Source organism: Uranotaenia lowii, chromosome 1, assembly GCF_029784155.1.
Source record: "Uranotaenia lowii strain MFRU-FL chromosome 1, ASM2978415v1, whole genome shotgun sequence".
Taxonomy (NCBI): Eukaryota; Metazoa; Arthropoda; class Insecta; order Diptera; family Culicidae; genus Uranotaenia; species Uranotaenia lowii.
Genome location: NC_073691.1, coordinates 19057211 through 19077686, shown reverse-complemented (window position 1 = coordinate 19077686; position 20476 = coordinate 19057211). Strand labels below are relative to the sequence as shown.

The 20476-nt window shown below is 41.2% G+C and overlaps 3 protein-coding genes across 3 annotated transcripts in view; 2 read left to right on the top strand and 1 right to left on the bottom strand.

Moving 5' to 3' along the window:
* Positions 1 to 2856, top strand: part of LOC129749309 (von Willebrand factor A domain-containing protein 8) — a 7086-nt gene extending 4230 nt beyond the window's left edge. Inside the window, exons 6-7 of the mRNA XM_055744255.1 lie at positions 1 to 2650; positions 2716 to 2856. Of these exons, the coding sequence (XP_055600230.1) occupies positions 1 to 2650; positions 2716 to 2818 (2753 nt within the window). The 3' untranslated portion in view covers positions 2819 to 2856. The remainder of the gene's footprint in view (positions 2651 to 2715) is intronic.
* A 1375-nt stretch (positions 2857 to 4231) lies between these two features.
* On the bottom strand, positions 4232 to 14053 carry LOC129758236 (uncharacterized). The gene is made up of 3 exons (XM_055755706.1): positions 13675 to 14053; positions 9315 to 10912; positions 4232 to 4258 (listed from the first exon to the last, which is right to left on the bottom strand). Exons 1-3 carry the CDS (start codon positions 14051 to 14053, stop codon positions 4232 to 4234), a joined length of 2004 nt encoding a protein of 667 aa, XP_055611681.1.
* Positions 14054 to 14447: 394 nt separating this feature from the next.
* LOC129747902 (partitioning defective 3 homolog) overlaps positions 14448 to 20476 on the top strand; it is a 212170-nt gene continuing 206141 nt past the window's right edge. Inside the window, exon 1 of the mRNA XM_055742421.1 lies at positions 14448 to 15741. Coding sequence (XP_055598396.1) covers positions 15634 to 15741 — 108 coding nt within the window. The 5' untranslated portion in view covers positions 14448 to 15633. The remainder of the gene's footprint in view (positions 15742 to 20476) is intronic.

Sequence of the window (20476 nt, the reverse complement as noted above, 5' to 3'; positions counted from 1 at the left end):
ACACGGTTTGGCAAGACTCTCCGCTGCTGATGGCAGCGTTGGCTGGACACGTAATTGCGCTGGATGGAATCCATCGGTTGCACCACAGTACCTTGGCTATTTTGCATCGTTTGATCCATGATCGTGAAATGCAGCTCTACGACGGGAGGAGGTTGATGCGACATGATCGGTACGATCGTTTGCTGGAAATGGGATTCACTGCTGAAGATCTTACTGGACGAGGTATTCTTCGGATCGACCCAGCATTCAGGATTATTGCGATGGCAGAGCCGCATCAAAAAACGGGTACCAACTGGATAACGGCTGAAACGTTGAACCTGTTTCTGTTCCACGAAATTCGCGGTTTGAGTCAAGAGGAAGAATTTAACGTGATTGATTCTCTGTACGGGCCGCTGGACGATACAATGCAACAGATATTGAAGGTTGCCCATTACCTTCGAAGCGCACAGGATTCGACAATGCAAAATTTGGGTAGTAATCTGTCGACAAGACAACTGTTAAGAATAGCTCGTAGACTCCACCAATACGGTGAACATCTGAGCGATCGTTCTGCCTACAGTATTCTGCACAACACATTTTTAACCAAGTTTATGCCAAATCTTCCGCGAAGTGTACTTGAAAATGCCTTAAAAACTTGTAGAGTAGCCCCCGGAAAAGAGCAACGAGCTGAAGACGTAACGGTGTCCACGGAAGATGGAATTCTAAAAATAGGTAATACATCGGTACCGATCTACCAAACCGAAGCTGTTAGCAAGGTTCCGGACATCGTTTTCTATAATGTACCTCAACATATCAAGCTGATGGAACGACTTCTGCAAGATTTCACTCTTGGAGAGCATCTTCTGTTAGTAGGAAATCAAGGTGTTGGTAAAAACAAGATAGCTGATCGCTTATTGCAGCTCATGAACAGACCCAGAGAATACATTCAACTGCACAGGGATACCACGGTACAGTCATTAACGCTCCAGGCGAGTATTCGAGACGGCAAGATCATCTACGAGGATTCCCCGCTGGTGAAAGCCGTCAAAAACGGTCACGTCCTTGTGGTAGATGAAGCGGACAAAGCCCCCATCCACGTGACCTGCATCCTCAAAACCTTGGTCGAGAACGGAGAAATGATGCTATCCGACGGTCGAAAAATATGTCCACCGGCCAAGGGAACTCCTCAGGCTAATGATAAACTGATCTACACCCATCCAGATTTCCGTATGATCGTTCTAGCCAATCGGCCAGGCTTCCCATTCCTTGGAAACGACTTCTTCGCTGCCCTCGGTGATCTGTTCTCCTGTCACGCCGTTGACAATCCTTCACCGAGTTCAGAAATCTACCTGCTTAAACAATACGGACCAGATGTCCCGGAGAAAACAATCCGCATACTGGTGGACGCCTTCTCCGAGTTACGTGACATGGCTGACTCCGGTATCCTCAACTACCCGTACTCTACCCGAGAGGTGGTCAACATCGTTAAGCACCTTCAGAAATTCCCAACCGACAACATGGCCGAGCTCATCGGAAACGTTCTGGACTTCGATCGCCATACACCGGAAACGCTGGATCAGGTAACGAACATCCTTCTGAAACACGGTCTAGAAATTGCTCCGTACGCCAAAAACGAACTGGCGGCCTTGAGGCGTCAACGGGAAATTCAGATGACGATCAAGAGCCACAGTGGGAAAGACGTTTCCGGACCTAAACACGGAAAAGTCGATCCCAACAACGATCCGCACGTGGGAGGGAACACTTGGGCCGGTGGATCGGGTGGTCGTGACACCGCGGGACTTGGAGGCAAGGGAGGTCCCTATCGGCTGGATTCGGGTCATAAAGTCCATCAGCTTTCGGACGCGGAAAAGGACGACATACCAGAGCATGTGAAGAAGGCCGCCAGGGAAATGAACCGGAAGGCGTTCGAGGATAAGTTGAGGGAAATTCAAATGAGTGGGTATGACCATAAGGTTTACACCGAGTTCAGTGGCCCAGTTCAAAAGCAGGTTCAACAATTGAGAGTCATCTTGCAGGCGTTACAAGCCAAGAGTAAGGAACGCCAGTGGCAGAAGCATCAAACTTCCGGAGAGATGGACGATACGAAGTTGGTTGAGGGAATCACCGGTGAGAAAAACATCTACAAAAAGCGAGCCGAACAAGAACCGGAACCAGGACAGCCACAGGAGAAACCTAAGCGGCTAAAACTGGTGGTTGATGTTTCCGGTTCCATGTATCGCTTCAACGGATACGACGGACGACTGGATCGACAGCTCGAAGCCATGGTCATGGTTATGGAGGCCTTCGACGGGTTCGAAACCAAAATCAAGTACGACATCGTGGGTCACAGTGGAGAAGCGGTGGAAATCCCCTTCGTCAACATCAACAACCCCCCGAAGGATGACAAACGACGGCTCGAGACGATCAAGATGATGCACGCCCATTCGCAGTTCTGCTGGAGCGGAGATCATACGCTGGCGGCCACCAGGAATGCGGTGGATGCCATCGCCAAGGAGGACTGTGACGAGGCCATCGTGGTAGTGCTGAGCGATGCTAACCTTTCACGGTACGGAATTTCCCCAAGAAACCTTAACGATATGCTCCAGAAACAATCCCCGAAGGTACAAGCGTACTGTGTGTTCATCGGAAGTTTGGGCGATGAGGCACAAATGTGAGTCGTTATTTTTTTTTTAAAATGAAGGAAAAATTTCTAATGAATTATTTTTAAATTCACAGAATTGCGGAAAATATGACTGCCGGGAAGAGTTTCGTATGTATGAACCTGGAACAGCTACCTCAGATATTGAAGCAGATCTTTGCTGCTTCCGTGTTACAGTAAGCTCGAAAACATTAGAAATTGTTAAGGAGATTTTTATTCCCAATGTATAGGTGCTAGACAATTAATTTCGTTGTATATTTCTATAAAAAAAATTAAGCATACAGGTTTGGTTAGTCAGTCTCGTTTGAACTACGGTACGTTGCACATCGTGTGTGTGAGCTGAATCGAAATCTAATTTATTTTTCTTCTCTCCTTCCACACGCTATTGTCGAGCGGTGCAATGACCCACAACGATACACCAAGGTCATCGAAAAATGAAGTTCGAGTGCGGAAATATCACGAAAATTATGCTGGGCCATATCTCGTTATGGCTGAAACAAATGTCGGAAATATATCTGCTGCGAAGATTGCTAAAAGTCTGGTGAAGAAATTTGGTGACGATTTTATACGTGCTATGCCGGTTTCTAAAACCAAAATGAAAATTTTGATGCGATCGAGGGATGCTGCTAATGAAATAGCAGGCATCGGTACCTCAAATGAAGTGCGTTTTTTTATCCCCCAACGGCTGGTGGAGTGCCTTGGGGTAGCCTATATTGAGCCGGATATTTGTGATGAAGAATTGAAGTTTGCTAATGCGTACGATAAACGCAAGTCGAATCAAGTTGATAACCCGGAGATAGTTCATGCTCGTCGTGTGCTTAGAAAATTAGCTGATGATAAAGAGGAAGCCCTGTTTACGGTGATTTTTACTTTCGCTGGGCAGAGTTTACCTACTCACATCGAGTTGAATAGAGTGCTTTATTCTGTTAAGCAGTACATTTATCCTGTCCGCCAGTGTGGTAACTGCTGGCGCTTGGGACATGATAAAAAAGGATGCAAGAGTGCTAAACGCTGTAACCAATGCTTGGAGCAAGTGGGCGGCGAAGATCATGCATGTGAAAATAGTGAGCCCCAGTGCGTTAACTGTTTGGGCTCCCATCGGGCCAATGATCACAAGCTTTGTCCGAAAATAATTCAAAAAAAGAAAACCGATAAAGAGCGGCGCGACACTTTTTCACAAGGACGTGTCGATTGGTTTTGTGGAACAACTTCAAATGAATCATCAAACTCACTAACTATCATCTCCCAACCAACAACAAAATCCACCGTGGCAGTTGCTTGCCAAACAAGTAATGTTGACAAGAATGGGTCTAATCCTTCCAGCAAACGTCGTCATAATGTCGATTCGGACGATGAGCTTCCCCAACTTGAAGTTAACATTTCTGACGGGGTTTGCGATTCGATCCGATCGACGATTGAATCTACTGAGGTCATCGATATCGTTGCAGAGGCTCTGGAAGTTCCTGAGGAAGATGTTGAAACTCGACAAAAAATTCAACAAATGGTTTTGGAGAGAATTTCGGATGTTGTAAGTGATAAAATGAAAGGATATTTTGCTAATCTCAGATTATGAAAAACACCACACCGAGCACTTTAACAGCCACCGTTCCTCTGCAATGTCTACAATGGAATTGTAGAGGGATAAATAGTAAACGCTCATCTTTAATCCAGCTCATAAATACACACAATATCAATATTTCGCTTTTGAGTGAAACACATCTCGACAATCACACAAACTTTAGTCTACCGCAGCACACCATTTTTCGTAAAGATCACAGACGAAACTCGATGGGCGTAGCCATCGCGATTCGTTCAGAACTGAATCCCGTAGCATTTCCTATTGCACTGTCAGCGGATATTCAAGCCGTTGCCTGCCAGATCAAATACATCTCCGGGTTGATCACTATTGTATCTGTGTACATACACCCGCAAGCCAACATATCGCAGACTCAGTTTGATAATTTTTTATCAACCGTTCCGAAACCGTGCATCATTGGAGGAGACTTTAACGCAAAACATCACCTATGGGGAAGCGATCATGGAAACACACGTGGAGACCGTCTTCATCAAGCCATCGAAACATCTCATCTCGTCATTCTCAACAATGGTCAGCCAACTAGGTTTGATGTAAACCGGTCGTGGGGCGCAATTGATATCACGCTGGTTTCTTCGAGCCTTAGTTTGTGCTTCGACTGGGAGGTTTTGGATTCACCAAATGGAAGCGATCATTTTCCGATAGTTTTTCATTCGAGTACTACATGCGCGATGAAATTCTACTCTGGAATCAATGTTCGGAAAATCGACTGGGAACGTTTTACCGGAAGCCTCGAGGAATCATTCGTCGAAAATGGAGAACCGGATAGCTTTGATGTCTTCTTTGAGCTGATTTGGCAAGCACTGCGCAGATCCTGTCCATCAGTAAACTCGAACCACACTCGCCGAATACCGCAACCCTATTGGGACGAAGAGCTAACAGAAGCGAAGAAAGCCACCAGAGTTGCTTTCCGCGCTTGGAAACGAGAGCTGTCAACCGAAGCTTACGAAGGGTACGCTAATACAGAACGAAGGTTCAGAAATTTGGTACGCGAGAAGAAGAGGAAAAGTTGGCAACATTTTTGTGATAGTTGTGATAGTTCTACGTCCCTCACAACCTTATGGAGGATGGCTAGAAGATTCAAAGGGCGCGGAGAGCCATCAAAAAACCTTAGAATTTCGGACAATTTGGCCAACGATGTTTTGGACAAGTTGGCTCCCTCATCTGCCAAAAATCCACCCCCGGCTTTTCTACAATGTTCGTGTTGCCCTCAAACTGGTTTACCATTCTCAGTATCGGATATTCAAGCAGTTTTAAAAATCGGTAAAGATTCGGCTCCTGGTTTGGATGGTGTTCCATATTCCGTCATAAATCATCTCCCATGGGCGGCGCTTAGTCAGTTGCGAAAAATCTATTGCCAAATTTTTGCTTCAGGAAGAATTCCGGAAAGCTGGAAAACCTTTAAAATTGTACCGATTCCTAAAAGTGGTCATGATCCGATTTCTCCTTCTGCTGTTCGCCCAATCGCGTTAGCTTCATGTTTTCGCAAAGTGTATGAACTCATAATCAAAGATCGACTAGAACATTTCATCGAAAACAACAACTTATTCCCTTCAGCTATCAACGGTTTTAGGAAAGGACGAGGAACAATGGATGCGTTGTTTCCCCTGATTAATGAAGCTTCTTTAGCTTTGAAAAGAAGAGAGCATGTGGTGATATGTAGCCTCGATATCAAAGCCGCCTACGACAACGTGGAAATTAATGTTCTGGTCCGCGAATTACGCTCATTAACAGTCCCTGAATGCCTAGTAAGAAGTATCTTCCATCTTTTTGAAGAAAGGAATTTGTGCATTTCAAATGGATTAGATTCAATATCTAGGACAACGTGGAAAGGCCTTCCTCAGGGATCTCCACTAAGTCCGTTATGCTTTAATGTTGTGATCAGTGGATTGATCAACAGTGTCCCTCCTGATGTGATAACCGTAAATTACGCCGATGACACAACAATTGCTGTAAGAGGAACCTCGCTGGAGCATAGTTGCGAATCTCTCCAAAGGGCAGTGGATATAGTTGTGGAAAATATTTTCGACCTTGGGTTAGAACTTTCGCCCACGAAATGTAAGTGCCTTCTGATCTCGACACAACAATGCGATAATCCCCCAGAATTAAATATCGGCGGTTGCACTTTGGAATACGTCAGATCCCTGAGGTTACTCGGCATGTACCTCACACGAAATCTGTCGTGGTCGTGTCATATTAGAGAGGTACAAAAACGTACGGCTCCGTATCTTAACTTTCTACGAAGCATATCGGGCCAGTCATGGGGAGCACATCCAGCAGCAATGTTAGCTATTTTCAAGTCATGTGTGAGATCAATATTGGAATACGGTTCCATATTTATGACGGAGTTAACACAAAAAGAAGCCATCGTTTTGGATAGACTACAATGGGCAGGAATTCGAATCTGTTTGGGCTCCACAAAAACCACCCACACAGGTTCACTCGAAGTGATGGCTGGTATTATTCCGCTGCAACAAAGAAGAGAACTTGCTGTCATGCGTTTTGTAAATAAAAGAGCGTCACTTTCTTCTTGGCATGGTCAATACTCCAGACCGATCTTGGAAGGTGGCTTAGTGGCTACGGGAATACACCGCGCCATAAGAATGCTTAACGAATTTATTCCACTTGAACAGCCTCTAAATAATCTCCCATGCTACATGGTCAACCGTGAAGTTGTAAGAACAATAATATCCATTGATCTCACTGTTAAACGGTTATGTTCAGAACACCAGAACTCATCGGCAGCTGATTTGGTTTCAAACTATCTCTTGGAAGTGTATGCCAACGCGAAAATCTTGGCAACTGACGGGTCGAAAGATATACACGGCACAGGTTATGCTGTGGTAAATAGTTTTGGAGCGCCTGCAGAAGGGATCAAACTCGACAGTAAAGCATCAGTTTATATGGCAGAGCTTCTAGCAATCAGGCATGCTGCGAAAATGATCGTAAGCCTTCCTGTTGCTCAGTATATTATTCTAACCGATAGTTTGAGTTGTCTCACGAGCCTTCAAAAAATCAACATCAATCAAAAATATCCCGTTGCTTGGTACGATATAAAAGCTTCCATTCTTGAAGGACAAAGAATGGGGCACGAGATCCATCTGATATGGGTTCCGTCTCACAGAGGTATTCCAATGAACGAGTTGGCAGATCAAGAGGCGAAAAGTGCGTGCATCAATGGTGGTACAGCAGATTATATTTTAACATCATTCGACATCCAGTTTCCGATTCGGCGTACAACAGTGCACAAATGGCAAGCAAAGTGGAATGCAGGAACTAAAGGACGTTTCTGTCACAGCATCATCTCTAACGTTTCGCTCCAACCATGGTTTAGTAGCTTGGATCTCAACCGCAGACAAATTGTAATCCTTTCCAAATTAATATCAAATCATTCACGGCTCCCTGCTCATCTGACTAGAAATGGTATCCTATTGGACGCGACGTGCAGTTGTGGCGAATCCATCGCAGATCCTGATCACATTATCTTCGCATGCAGCAGATTTGAAAATCTTCGTAGACCTATTTGGCGAATTTTAATGAAAAAAGGAATTCCACCCGATATTCATTTGATACTAAAAAAGAAAGACATTGAATTATATAAAACGATAGCTAATTTTGTAATTGAATGTAAAATAGACATGTAAGTAGAAGAGTAATTAACACTTGGCCGGTTATGTTATAGAGGTAAAGCCAATAAAAAAAATTAAAAAAAAAAAAAAAAAAAGGTTTGGTTAGTGTTTAAGAACAATAGTGGAAGTTTTCACCCGGTGAATAGATATTAATTTTCAATTAAAAATTTAAAAGTTTGTAAAAGCAACGCCATTTTCAATTAATTGAAGAAATCCTTCTCAAAATTTGAAAAAAAAAGCATTCAAGTCATTTTGCTTTTTTTATCGTTCTTGTAAAATTTATCATTTTTCTCAATTTATGATTTTTTTTTTGAATATTTATCATTTTGTTGTTATTGTCAATTCTATCATTTCTGTCACTTGATTTTTTTTTTAAATTTTTGTCAATTTTGTATTCTTCTTTTTTTGTTGTAATCCTTTTTCCGTTTTCTAAATTTTCAAAATTTTACGATTTTACTTTCACAATTTTGCCGTTTTTGTAAATTTCGTTATTTTTACTATTTTTATTCAATCATTTAGCAATATTTTAATGTTCATCATTTTGTGTCTGAATGAAGTTTTTATCATTTTCATCATTTTTGAGGCTTTTATTTTTTTTTTTGGTTTAGTAGTATTTATGAATGTTTCTTCATTCTTGTAATTCTTCGTCAATTTTAATATTTTTGAAAAAAACTTAACAAAACAAAAAAAAAAATACAAAAAAACAGAGAAAGAAAAAAAAATTACAAGAAAAAATCAAAAACGAAAAGTGCATACAAAAGCATGGATAAATCTGCTTGCGAACAACGTGAAACGTACAAATTTACGGGATGAATAAGCAAACAAGTTTAAAATCCCAGATAAAAGAAAAAAAAAGTTATTTTATCATTATTGTCAGTTTTGTAATTTTGTTTTTTTTTTTTTTGTAATTTGTTCCTTTTTGTCATTTTGTCTTATCTGTTTTTTGTCTTTTGTCGTTGCATATTCGGAATTTTGTTCAATCAATGTAATGTTTAACAATTTCAATAAAATTTATCCATGCAAATTCTTGCAAAATTCAATGGTAGTCATTTATGAACAGAGCTAACATTTCTTCCTTCTTCTTCTTCTTCTTCTTTCTGATTCGGAGCTGCGTGCTCCTTGGGGAGGGCTAGTAACTGGACTATATGCCCTGCGGTCGATTAAGCGATTGTACGCGTTTTCAGAGGTTGAGTTTCGCTTCCTTTTCGAATTTGCAAATTTCTTTGTAAAACTTGATGTTTTTGGTTTTAAACAGTTCGGTTAAGTTTGCAAATTTCTGGTTGTACTCGAATGAGGATCTTAGTGTTTCGTACTTTGAGCAATGTAGTATTAAGTGGTCGCTTGTTTCGGGAGTGTGACAAAGTTCACATTCAGCGTCATCAATTATTTTTATTTTGTGTTTCCAATATGGTGAATAGTCGTGGCCAGACTGCAATCGATTTAATAATCTAACTTCAGTATTAGATAACTTGATGTTGTGATACCAGGGCTTTTCTTCCAAGGAGTTTTGTATCAGGTAAAAGGTTTTGCCTTTGCCTTCTGCATTGGCATAGTTTTGGTACCAATCGTTTGCTGCTTTAGCTTGGTTTCTTTTAACTTTTAGGATGGCATCGTTAATGCAAAGAAGATTATCAATTGATTGAGAGCCAGGATCCGTACTAGCTTGTTTGGCTAGGCTGTCGGCTAAATCATTCCCGAATATGCCGATATGGCTAGGAATCCACTGAATGGTGACTTTCTTTCTATGGGCAAGTTGCAGTATCTTGTGTAATTGTAGTGGCAGCAATGTCTCATTTTCTGCATTCTTTAGGATGGTGCATGCTGATAGTGAATCAGTGTACAGGACGAATTCGGTGTTCGGTGTGACTAAACGTTCAAGGGCTATTTCGATAGCTGTTATTTCAGCTTCGGTGATACTGGTCTCATGGGCCAGTCTAAAGGAGTATCTTTGTTTGTAGTATTCGTTAAATATACCAATGCCACAAGTTTCGTTAATTTTGGAAGCATCTGTGAAAATTTTTTGTTTTCCAGAGTGGGTACCGTTCATTGTAAATAACGTCAGTTGTTTGAGTTGTTGCGTATTGGTGTTCTTTTTGGCGTTTGCTAGACCGTCGAGTCTGTCATTTATCTTAAGGTTTATAGGTTCATGTTTGGTGAAAGGCATAATTAGATCGAAAACTGGTTTGAATTTCAGGTATACTTTTTCCATGTAGGATAGATCTTCGTCATCATCGTTGGCGTTAATGGATGAAAGCTGTGAACCTACAACTGTCCTATAGGCTAAATTCTTTATTATGACCTTGGCACAGATATACTCGTGCCGTATATCAAGTGGAACCTGTCCTGCGATTGCCATGAGGGTGTTAAGTGGTGTGGTTCGGGTGCAACCAGTGACTCGCCTGAGACATTGATTGTTGACCACCTCTAGAAACTTTTTGTTCGTTTTTGGTGCATTGCAAAAAACTGTAGCATTATAGTCGATGAGGCTTCTAATCAACGCCGTATAGATGCGGGTAAGTGTTTGAGGATGTGTCCCTACTCTGATGTTGCAAATCATCTTTAACATGTTCATCCTGTCGTTAATCTTGCTTTTCAACGTTCTAGCTTCGGCGCCGAATCCTAATGCCGAGTCAATTGTGATTCCCAAATATTTGTGGGTTCTCACAGTTTCAACTGTTTCTCCGTTTATACTTAGTTGTAGTTGAGTTTGCCCTTTGCGGAATATCATCACCTTGGTTTTGGCAGAGTTGACCTTGAATCCCAGGTTTTCTGCTTTAATCACAAAGGTTTCAGTCACCTCTTGACATTTTGCTTTTAATGTTTCTAGGTTTCTAGCACGTACTATCAAATTGAAGTCGTCAACATATTGGGTCATCCAAACATCTTCGGGCAGAGAAGCATGTAAGTCTGCGGTGTATAAGTTGAACAATGTAGGTGACATTACATCGCCTTGCGGGAGGCCGTTGCTGATGAACCTTGTTACATTGTTTCCGTCTGCTAGTAATGTTATTTTGCGATTGGTTAAAAATTGCGTGACCCAGTTGATTAGTTCTGAAGGAAATTTGTGTTTTATCAAAATTTCTTCTAGTTTATTTGTTCTAATGCAGTTAAACGCATTGGAGAGATCTATAAAGACCACTGCCGTGATGAACTTCTCTCTTTTGTTGCGTTTGATAGCATTTACTACGTAAGAAACCGCGGTTGTGGTAGACAAAATTTTCCTGCATCCAAACGATGTGTTGGGAATTATGTTGTTGGTGTTCGCAAAATTTGTTATTTTTTCTAACACTGCAGTGTTGATTAATTTTGTTGCGCATGGTACAAGAGATATCGGTCGCTTGCCTTCGATTGTTGATTGGTCTTTCCCAATTTTTGGAATTGCGACGACTTTAATTTCTTTTAAGTGATCTGCAAGAGAACCGTTCTTCCATTGTTTGTTGAGATCTTCAATAATATTCAGCGTTGCAGCTGTCCCTAACGATTTTAGCATTTCGTAAGTAATGCCATCAATACTTGGGGCAGTTTTTTTGCGCTTGTTACTCAGAAATCGGTTCCAGTTTTGTAGGTTTAAGATGTTGTAATTTGCGTTGTATGTACTGTGGTGGTCCAAACAAAGGTCTGTAGGGCCGAAATGTAAATCAAGGAATTTGGATGCTATTGTCATGTCATCATGGACAATGTTGTTCTGACAACGATTTCTATTTTTCCCATAAATACGATTAACAATGTTCCAAAGTTCTTTTGAACTTAAGGAAGGGTCAATTATAGCTGGCAGTTCTTCTAATTTGCGTTTAATTCCTAATCTTTTTTGTCTGAGAAACGCTGCGGCTTTTCGCTTGTAATTTATTAAGTTTTCTAGTGAAGAAACTGCGTTGAATAATGTCCTGGCCTCTCTCTTAGATTTCCATGCTTCTTCAACATCAGTAGACCACCAGAATTTGGGTTCGTGTTTGTTTTTCTTTCGATGTTTCTTCGAAACTTGTTTGACTCTGTGATTGAGTGTTAGTAAACTGTCTATTTCTTCGCCAGAAAACTTTTCTATTTCGGAGAGAATAGCTTTGGGATTGTAGATGTATTTATGAGTGCTGTTTGTCCTGTATTCTATAGTAATATCAATGGTCATGTGGTGGCTACCTATGCTGAAGTTGTTTGTATTCCATCTAGTGTCAGCATGGAGATTGGGATTGCAAAATGTCAGGTCTATTGCGGATTGTCTTTTGTTTAGTTCAACCGGTATGAAAGTAGGTGATCCATCGTTGAGTAATATTAAATTAAAATCGTTTATGCAGTCAAGGAGTAGGTGCCCTTTAGTGTCGGTTTTATGGCTGCCCCAATGATGATGATGCGAATTGAAGTCGCCCCCAATGATGATTTTATTGAAGCTACGACATACAGTAAGTATTTTTATAAGATCATCCTCAAAATCTTTAGCATCCGTTGATGGGCTTGCATAGATTGATACGAGAACTATGTTTAGTTTGAGAATTCTCAAGGCCACTGCTTGAAAAAAATGAGACGTTGTTGGGAGTGTTATTTGTTCATATCCTAGGTCGTTGCTTAGGTAGATCCCTGCGCCACCGTACCCGTCGGATCTGGATGCAAATATTGCATTGTACTTGCTTATTCTGTATTTGTTAGATGTTTCTTGGTTGGATTCTGACCATGTCTCACTGATAAGTGCGGCAAGGTAGTTGTCACCAACGAGAACTCTTTGAAGTTCGTCTTTATTTTTCCAGATACTCTGTATATTACATTGTAATACTTTGGTTGTGTTATGCATTATGAAGTTGATTAAAAATATAACTAGCAGGATAATTAAAGAGAATCGTTGTGATGGTGATGGTTACAATTTGAGTTTGATCATTGCATGAATGTTGTATCGAGCTTAAGGTGTTTTTTAGAAAGTTCTTTGAAACGTTGTATTGACTCAGAATTGTGATTTTCTTGACTTACAAAGTCTGTGTAGAAATTCATAAGCATGGCTTGGAATTCCTTTTTGGTTTCGGCTGTTTTCTGCATGATTAGTGTATTTGTGTTTGTATCGGTTGTCCTATAAGGGTTGTTAAGCCCGGTACCTCTGGTTAATGATAGGTTCAATCGACTACCGTTGAACTCAACTGGGTCATCGCTTCTGATACGTTTCGGTGCACTTTTGACTGGTTCATTGGGAATTTTAGATAATTTAGAAGAAATAGAAGAAGTAATTTTAGGCCGTAATTCGTTGGTTTTGGCCCACTGTTGTTGTAATTGATTGGTTTTTGATACCACTTTGGCAAATGTGTCATCAATCGCAGGGAATGAGGATATTTGACTTAAGGGTTCAAATTTATTCGTGGTTATGATCGGAATCATTTTACGAGCTTCTGCAAACGTTAGATTTTGTAAAGCCATGGCACTTTGTATGCTTTTCTGACGAATAGTTTCTTTGCAATTTACCGCCCCCGATGTATGTTCTGAAGTTTTGCAGAACACGCACTTTGTTTGTGATTTGCAATCTTCGAATTCTTCAGCTGAATTGTGAATGTTTCCGCATTTAGGACATCTCTTACGACCTCTACAGTTTTCGATCTTATGCCCGAACCTCAAACATTTCTGACAGAAAGTTGTTCTCTGTAGGAAAGGTTGTACTCGCGTGACGCAACAAAATAGCCTAACGAATTGTGGAAGCACGGTGGCTCTGAATGTGACGCTTACTCTAGGACTGAGTATCGTTTTCTCATTTTCTTTTCGAGACAGTCGTTTAACACCCATTATCGGTACTTCGCACTCCAAGTCTTCCAATATTTCTTCATCAGTTATGTCGATTGGTATACCTGAGATTACTCCCGAAATACTTATGGCATGTTTTGGAACATACGCCCGATAGATTGAATTGCTCTCGTTTAAGGTGTTCACCAATATGTTAGCCTTTTCATAGTTATTAATTTTAATGATAATCTTGTCTTTACCTGAATATTGGAGTTCCTGTACGTGCCCTTTGATTTCCTCGAAATTCTTGAGATATGCTCCCAGCGAAAATTTGTTGAGACTTGCATTCGTTGCTCCGTTGTTTTTTAGCTCGACAAAAACCCGATACGGCCCATTGTCGGTGTTGTTGTATTGGTAGTTCTTCTTTTCCGTTTTGTTTGGTGCTTTGTGTGTGTCTTCACTGGAATTCACGGGCTTCATCGTTATGGATTCACTTGCCGCCATTTTGTACACTTCCACTAGTATGGCGGTCGTAATTCGACCCGCCTAAGGCGTCCTTTCGCCGATTAAATCGGTTTATTCCCTTCTTCTATCACTAAATCCACTCCTCTCCACTGACACTTTTCTCAATAGTACTATTTATTTCACTTCCCGTTACTATTTTAGAAGTTTTCCGACACAGCTTTCCGAATAAAAAAAATTAACGCTCCGATATCGACCTTCCGTCACAAAAACCAATCTACGAATGAACATTTCTTCCGCCAAGAGTAAACTCAAATTTAAATTCCTCTCGCTAATCGTGCGCTCAAGCGAAAGAGAGTGCACAACAAAGAGAGAAAACTTGAAAATTCGCGAGAGGAATTTCATTCAAAAAGCAAAACTCCAAACAACCAGAGAACAGAAAAGCAACAGTCCGATTAGTCCGTTTTGTGTGCTCGTCCTCGTTAGGTGTGCGGTTTAAACAGGCGGGTAGGTCCGTGTGTGTGCGCCACGTAAATTTTAAACGGCTTTTTCCAGTGAGTAGCAGCAGAAAAAAATACAGATTGTTAAACACCGGTCGAACGCGCGTCGGTTCAAATCGATCGAATGTGGTGAAACAAACGTGATTGTTGTTACAACAGCGTGACTCATCGTGAATTCTTACCGGGGGGAAGTTTTTAAACGGGGCTGAAATTAAAACGTGAATCCTACCAGTGCAAAGTGGTCGCCAGAAAACGTGTGGAAAAAAGAAGCTGATTGATCAGTTTTGTGCGAGCCGAGTACCCCGAATCGAGGAGTTCGATCGAAGAAGGCAGGTGGTTGGAATTCATTCCTGGGGTCATCTCTCCCGTTCTAACCGAATAATTGGTTCTGGTCCTGCCGGTTGGCTAGAAAGGGAAAGCCTGCAAGTCTGGGATTGCTTGGGTGTGTGAGTGTTTTGCTGCACTCGCTCCGATCCCGAATTATGGTGATGATGATGATGATCAATGATGATGGCTTACCTGGTGATGATGATTAAGGTTCAATAGTTGGTCATCGGGAGTCAGGTTTTTTTGGGGATGTAAATGTAGCTGAATTGTTACACGCGTTGTAATTGAACAACATCGTGGGGCCATCATCGGTTGTTTGATTGCTGATTACTCAACACAGCTCCAAACAAAGCCATAGCGAAAACGATAGAGTAAAATAATTCGATTAGCAACAATGATGGTGGAGTAACGAAACAAACAAGGGGTAATTTTGCTTCCCCCCAAAGGAAAGTGTGCGCGCAAAACAGAGAAAGAATCAAAACATTGGCTTCGAACCAACAACCCCCCTTATTTGGTCGCCGGTTGCTATGTCAACGGGTTCATAACATTCGCCAAACGATTTTGGAGCAACAACGAAAAAAAAAAGTTCGTCTAAGCAGGTGGTAATTTTTCAACCAAATATCGATTGTACCCGGGCGAAGAAAATTCCAGCAATGTGTGTCCCCATAAGGGCTAGGGATAGGGAAATCCTGCTTGGGTAAGGTTTACTGGAATAACACAATTTTGAAGTTGCTGGGGAGTGTTTTGTGGGATAGAAGAAGTTGAAGTTGAAAGTGTGTTACGATACGAAACAGTATGAAGGTCACAGTTTGCTTTGGATCGACCCGATTTGTGGTCCCCTGTCCACCGGGAACCACCGTGAGGAAGCTGGAGCAGGAGGCCATTATCCGGTACAAGAGAAAGGTAAGGACTACTGTTTTTACATAACTCATCCTTCACATGGTAGAAGAAAGTATGAGAAAAATAATGAATTCCTTGAAAATCGATGGATATGACACCAGCTTTGAATTTGTATTTCACTACTAAGGACATCTTAAGTAAGAGACTAGTATTTTTAAAAAGGATTTAAAAGGTTTGTTTTTTTTTTCAAAGAGAAACAAAAGAGAATATTTTTACCAAATGTGTACTTTGAAAATCAAAGGCATACAAAATTCTATACATAATAATTGTGATCCAAAAAAATAACCGTTCAGCCGATATCAATGTTTGGTTCAGATGATATTGAGATGGTGTTTTCCCATATACAACTGCATAAATTAAGGCGCTTACAGTACATATCTGTATTTCGCGTTTATTTATGAAATTTAAGCAGAATTTGTGGTTTCCTGAAAAATCTTGATTTTTCATCATGTTTTTCCTGATTTTTGACAAACTGACCTGGCATCCCTGATCCAAAAATTATCGATAAAGCGACCAACATGACGTGTCTTCTGAAGATTCACTTTATAAATTTACGCTGGAATCAGGAGGACCAACATGAAGAGAGATCTGGAGGTTCACTTAATGAATTTTCGTTGGATCGGGAGGACCAACATGAAGAGTGATCTGAAGGCTCACTTTATGAATTTTCGTTATATCGGGAGGACCAACATGAATAGTGTTCTGAAGGCTCACTTTATGAATTTACGTTGGATCGGGAGGACCAACATGAAAAGTGCTCTGACGGTTCGCTTTATGAATTTTCGTTGGATTGGGAGGAACAACATGAAGAGTGTTCTGAAGTCTCACTTCATAAATTTTCGTTGGATCGGGAGGACCAACATGAAGAGTGTTCTGAATGATCACTTTATTATTATTATTATTATTTATTACAAATCAACGGAACACATATTGGTCCAAATGATGACTTAAAATTAAATGAATATACGTTGGATCGGAAAGACCAACATGAAGAGTGTTCTGATGGTTTACTTTAGGAATTTACGTTGGATCGGGAGGACCAACATGAAGAGTGTTCTGGAGGTTCACTTTATGAATTTACGTTGGATCGGGAGGACCAACATGAAGGATGTTCTGACGGTTCACTTTATGAATTTTCGTTGGATTGGGAGGACCAACATGAAGAGTGTTCTGAAGGCCCACATTATGAATTGAGGTTGGATCAGGAGGACCAACATGAAGAGTGTTCCAAAGGCCCACTTTATGAATTTAGGTTGGATCGGGAGGACCAACATGAAGAGTGTTTTGAAGGTTCATATTATGAATTTTCGTTGGATCGGGAAGACCAACATAAAGAGTGTTCTGAAGGCTCACTTTATGAATTTTCGTTGAAACGGCAGTTCCAACGTAAAGAGTTTTCTGATGGATCACTTTATAAATTTTCGTTGGATCAGGAGGACCAACATGGAGAGTGGTCTGAGGGCTCACTTTATGAACTTACGTCGGATCGGGAGGACCAACAAGAAGAGTTTTCTGACGGTTCACTTTATAAATTTTCGTTGGATCGGGAGGACCAACGTGAAGAGTGTTCTGAAGGCTCACTTTATGAATTTTCGTTGGATCGGGAGGACCATCAAGAAGAGTGTTCTGAATGTTTACTTTATGAATTTACGTTGAATCGGGAGGACCAACATGAAGAGTGTTCTGAAGGCTCACTTTATGAATTTTCGTTGGATCGAGAGGGCCAACATGAAGAGTGATCTGGAGGTTTTCTTTATGAATTTTCGTTGGATCGAAAAGACCAACATGAAGAGTGTTTTGAAGGCCCACTCTATGAATTTTCATTGAATCGGGAGGACCAACATGAAGAGTGTTATTTTACTTTAGTCAATGTTGACAATTGACACGTTTTCGTCTTTTTTTTCATTTCATTTCATCCAAAACTTTTTTTTTTTTTTTTTTAAGTATAAATTAAATTTTATTTCTAAATTCTGGCTTCTCGCTGTTAAGCCTTTCTCTGCCAAGTGGAGTTTTTCTTAACATTCAATTCTTTACTTAAATATCTATTTCACTACTTATAAAAAAATGGCAAACACTTTTATATAATACAATGTTTTGGTTTTTCAGAATCTTTACAATGTCCGGTGGCACGTTGCGTTTTCTCAATTCCATCCATAGCTTTATCCTTTCGTTTGTCTCGTAGCTAGCACATTCAAAAAGTATGTGATTTGGAGTCGCCTCAGCAGCTCCACAGGGGCATGCCGAGGACTGTATGATGTTGTTTCTGTGTAGGTGTGCGGGTAATCTTGAGTGGTTAGCCATTAGTTTCGATAGTATCACAATTTCTCTGCGACTCAGGTCACAATGGTTAAACCAAGGTGTTTGTTGAACCCTCGACACAATGTTGAAACAGAACCTTCCTTTCACCCCGTTTTTCCACAAGTCCTGCCACTGGCTCATATTCCTAGCATTACTCGGTAAGTGTATGTCCAAGCTCGTCAATCCTCCAGACTCATCTATACCACAATCAGCTGCTAGCTTGGCTGCTCTATCCGCCATTTCATTGAGGACCAGACCCTTGTGCGCCGGTACCCACAAGAGCACAATATGATAGCCAGAGATAGTCAGTTCCGAAATACGTTGCCGAATTTGGTACCAAAGTTCGCCACAACGACTACCGACAGCATTATTTCCCAAGTGCGTCAAACTACTCATACTATCCGACATGATAATAAATGAGTTGCTTTGTCTAGATGATATCATGTCAACTGCACATTTTATAGCAAACATTTCTGCACTAAACACTGAAGCACTGTGAGGTAGTTTTCGTAGTACTGGATCCTGTGAGTCGTAAGTAACGACTGCTGATCCCACTTTGTCGCCACACTTTGAGCCATCAGTAGCCAGTTGGATTGCTCCTTCGTATTTCGAGATCATAAACTCTTCAAGTAGTTGATTCCAACTACCACTTCCCGGATGTTTCTTAGTAAGTGTTAAATCAACAAGAGGTGTGCAGTTTTTTATTCCTCTGTCGTAGCGGTAGCATGGTAGTTGCTCGATGAGGGTTTCATTTGGGACAATATTACTTAGTCTCAGGATGCTTCGTTGAATCTCCGTTCTTGGGACCCCACCGTGAAGGAGAGGTTCAGCGTACTTCTCGTACCAGGTTTTCATGGAAAACCGTTTGTTGACAAATTTTTCGGCTGCTTTTTGTCTTCGTAGTTTCAACGGAGTGACCCCTGTAAGTACTTCGAGTGAAGCGGTGTGTGTGGTTTTTGTGGAACCAATACATACTCGTATACATCTCCATTGTATTCGATCAAGCTGTATTGACAGCCAATCTGGACAGTCGGCGAGAAAAAGACTACCGTACTCCAGAATCGACCTTATGTTTGCCTTGTAGATTTTGAGAAGAGCAGTTGGATGAGCTCCCCATTTCTGACCTGCCACACTACGAAGAAAGTTGATATATGGTGACACTCGTTTCTTCAAATACCGCACATGAGGGCTCCAGGCAAGTGTTGGTGTGAGATACAAGCCCAAAAACTTCACACAAATATCGTACTGAATTGCATGACCGTTTATGTTGATCACTGGGCGATCTTCTGGCTGACGCGTAGCAAACACCATAGCATTACATTTGTTTTGAGAGATTTCTAGCCCCAACCCACTCAATTCTTCTGACAAGTGATCAATAGCTCGTTGCATAACCTCACTCAGTAGATTTAAATTCTCCCCACTTGTAATTAACGATATGTCATCAGCGAAATCGACAACGATTATTCGCGGAATTTCACAAGTTGTTCGAACTGCGTGGTTAATGAACACATTGAAGCATGTAGGACTCAAGGGGGAGCCTTGAGGTAGTCCCATCCACGTTGTTCTGCGTACCGCGGTAGTTGAATCGATAGGTACCACTAGATTCCTCTCCCGGAACAAACGATACACAGCTTTAACGACTGATGTTGGTATTTCCCATCGGAGCATCTCGTCAACCAATTTATTGATGTTAACGCAGTCGTAGGCGCTTCTTATATCCAACATACAGAAGAGCGCACGTTGGCTAGATGATAAAGCTTGTTTCGCATTATGTAGTACCACTTGAAGAGCATCCTGGGTGCCTTTGCCTTTTCTAAAACCGTACATACTATCAGAGAAAAGCAAGTTGGATTCCATATACCACTCAATTCTGTTTTTAAGCATAATCTCGTACACTTTTCTAAAGCATGAAGCGAGAGCTATTGGTCTGTACGATTTCGGGTCCGCTGGATGCTTATCGGGTTTGAGGATCATAACAAGTCTGAAGATGATCCACTCTTCTGGAATGACATCTGATGTTAAGATGTGATTGTAGATGCGAAGAATTATTTGTTTTGCAACGTGTGGTAGTTTGCGAAGGGCTATGTATGGAATAGTGTCATACCCCGGGGCTGAATTTTTGGTTTCGTTGAGCGTATTTATGAGCTCGCTCAGCAAAAACATATCTTGAGTTGGTGTAGGTGTTAATGTTATTGGGTGTACGGGCTCAGGAGTGGATGATGGGGCTAATCTGTCAACAATTCCCTCGATAACCTTCAGATCTCGCAGTTCATTTTTCGCTCCGCTATTCCCCTTGAACCTTTTGGCCATCCGCCAAAGGTTCGAAAGTGCTGTGTCACCTGATAAACCGTCGCAGTATTTCTCCCACGAAGATCGTTTCTTTTCTTTAATTAATCGTTTGAACTCACTTTCTTCTTTTCGGTAACTGTCATACATTTCA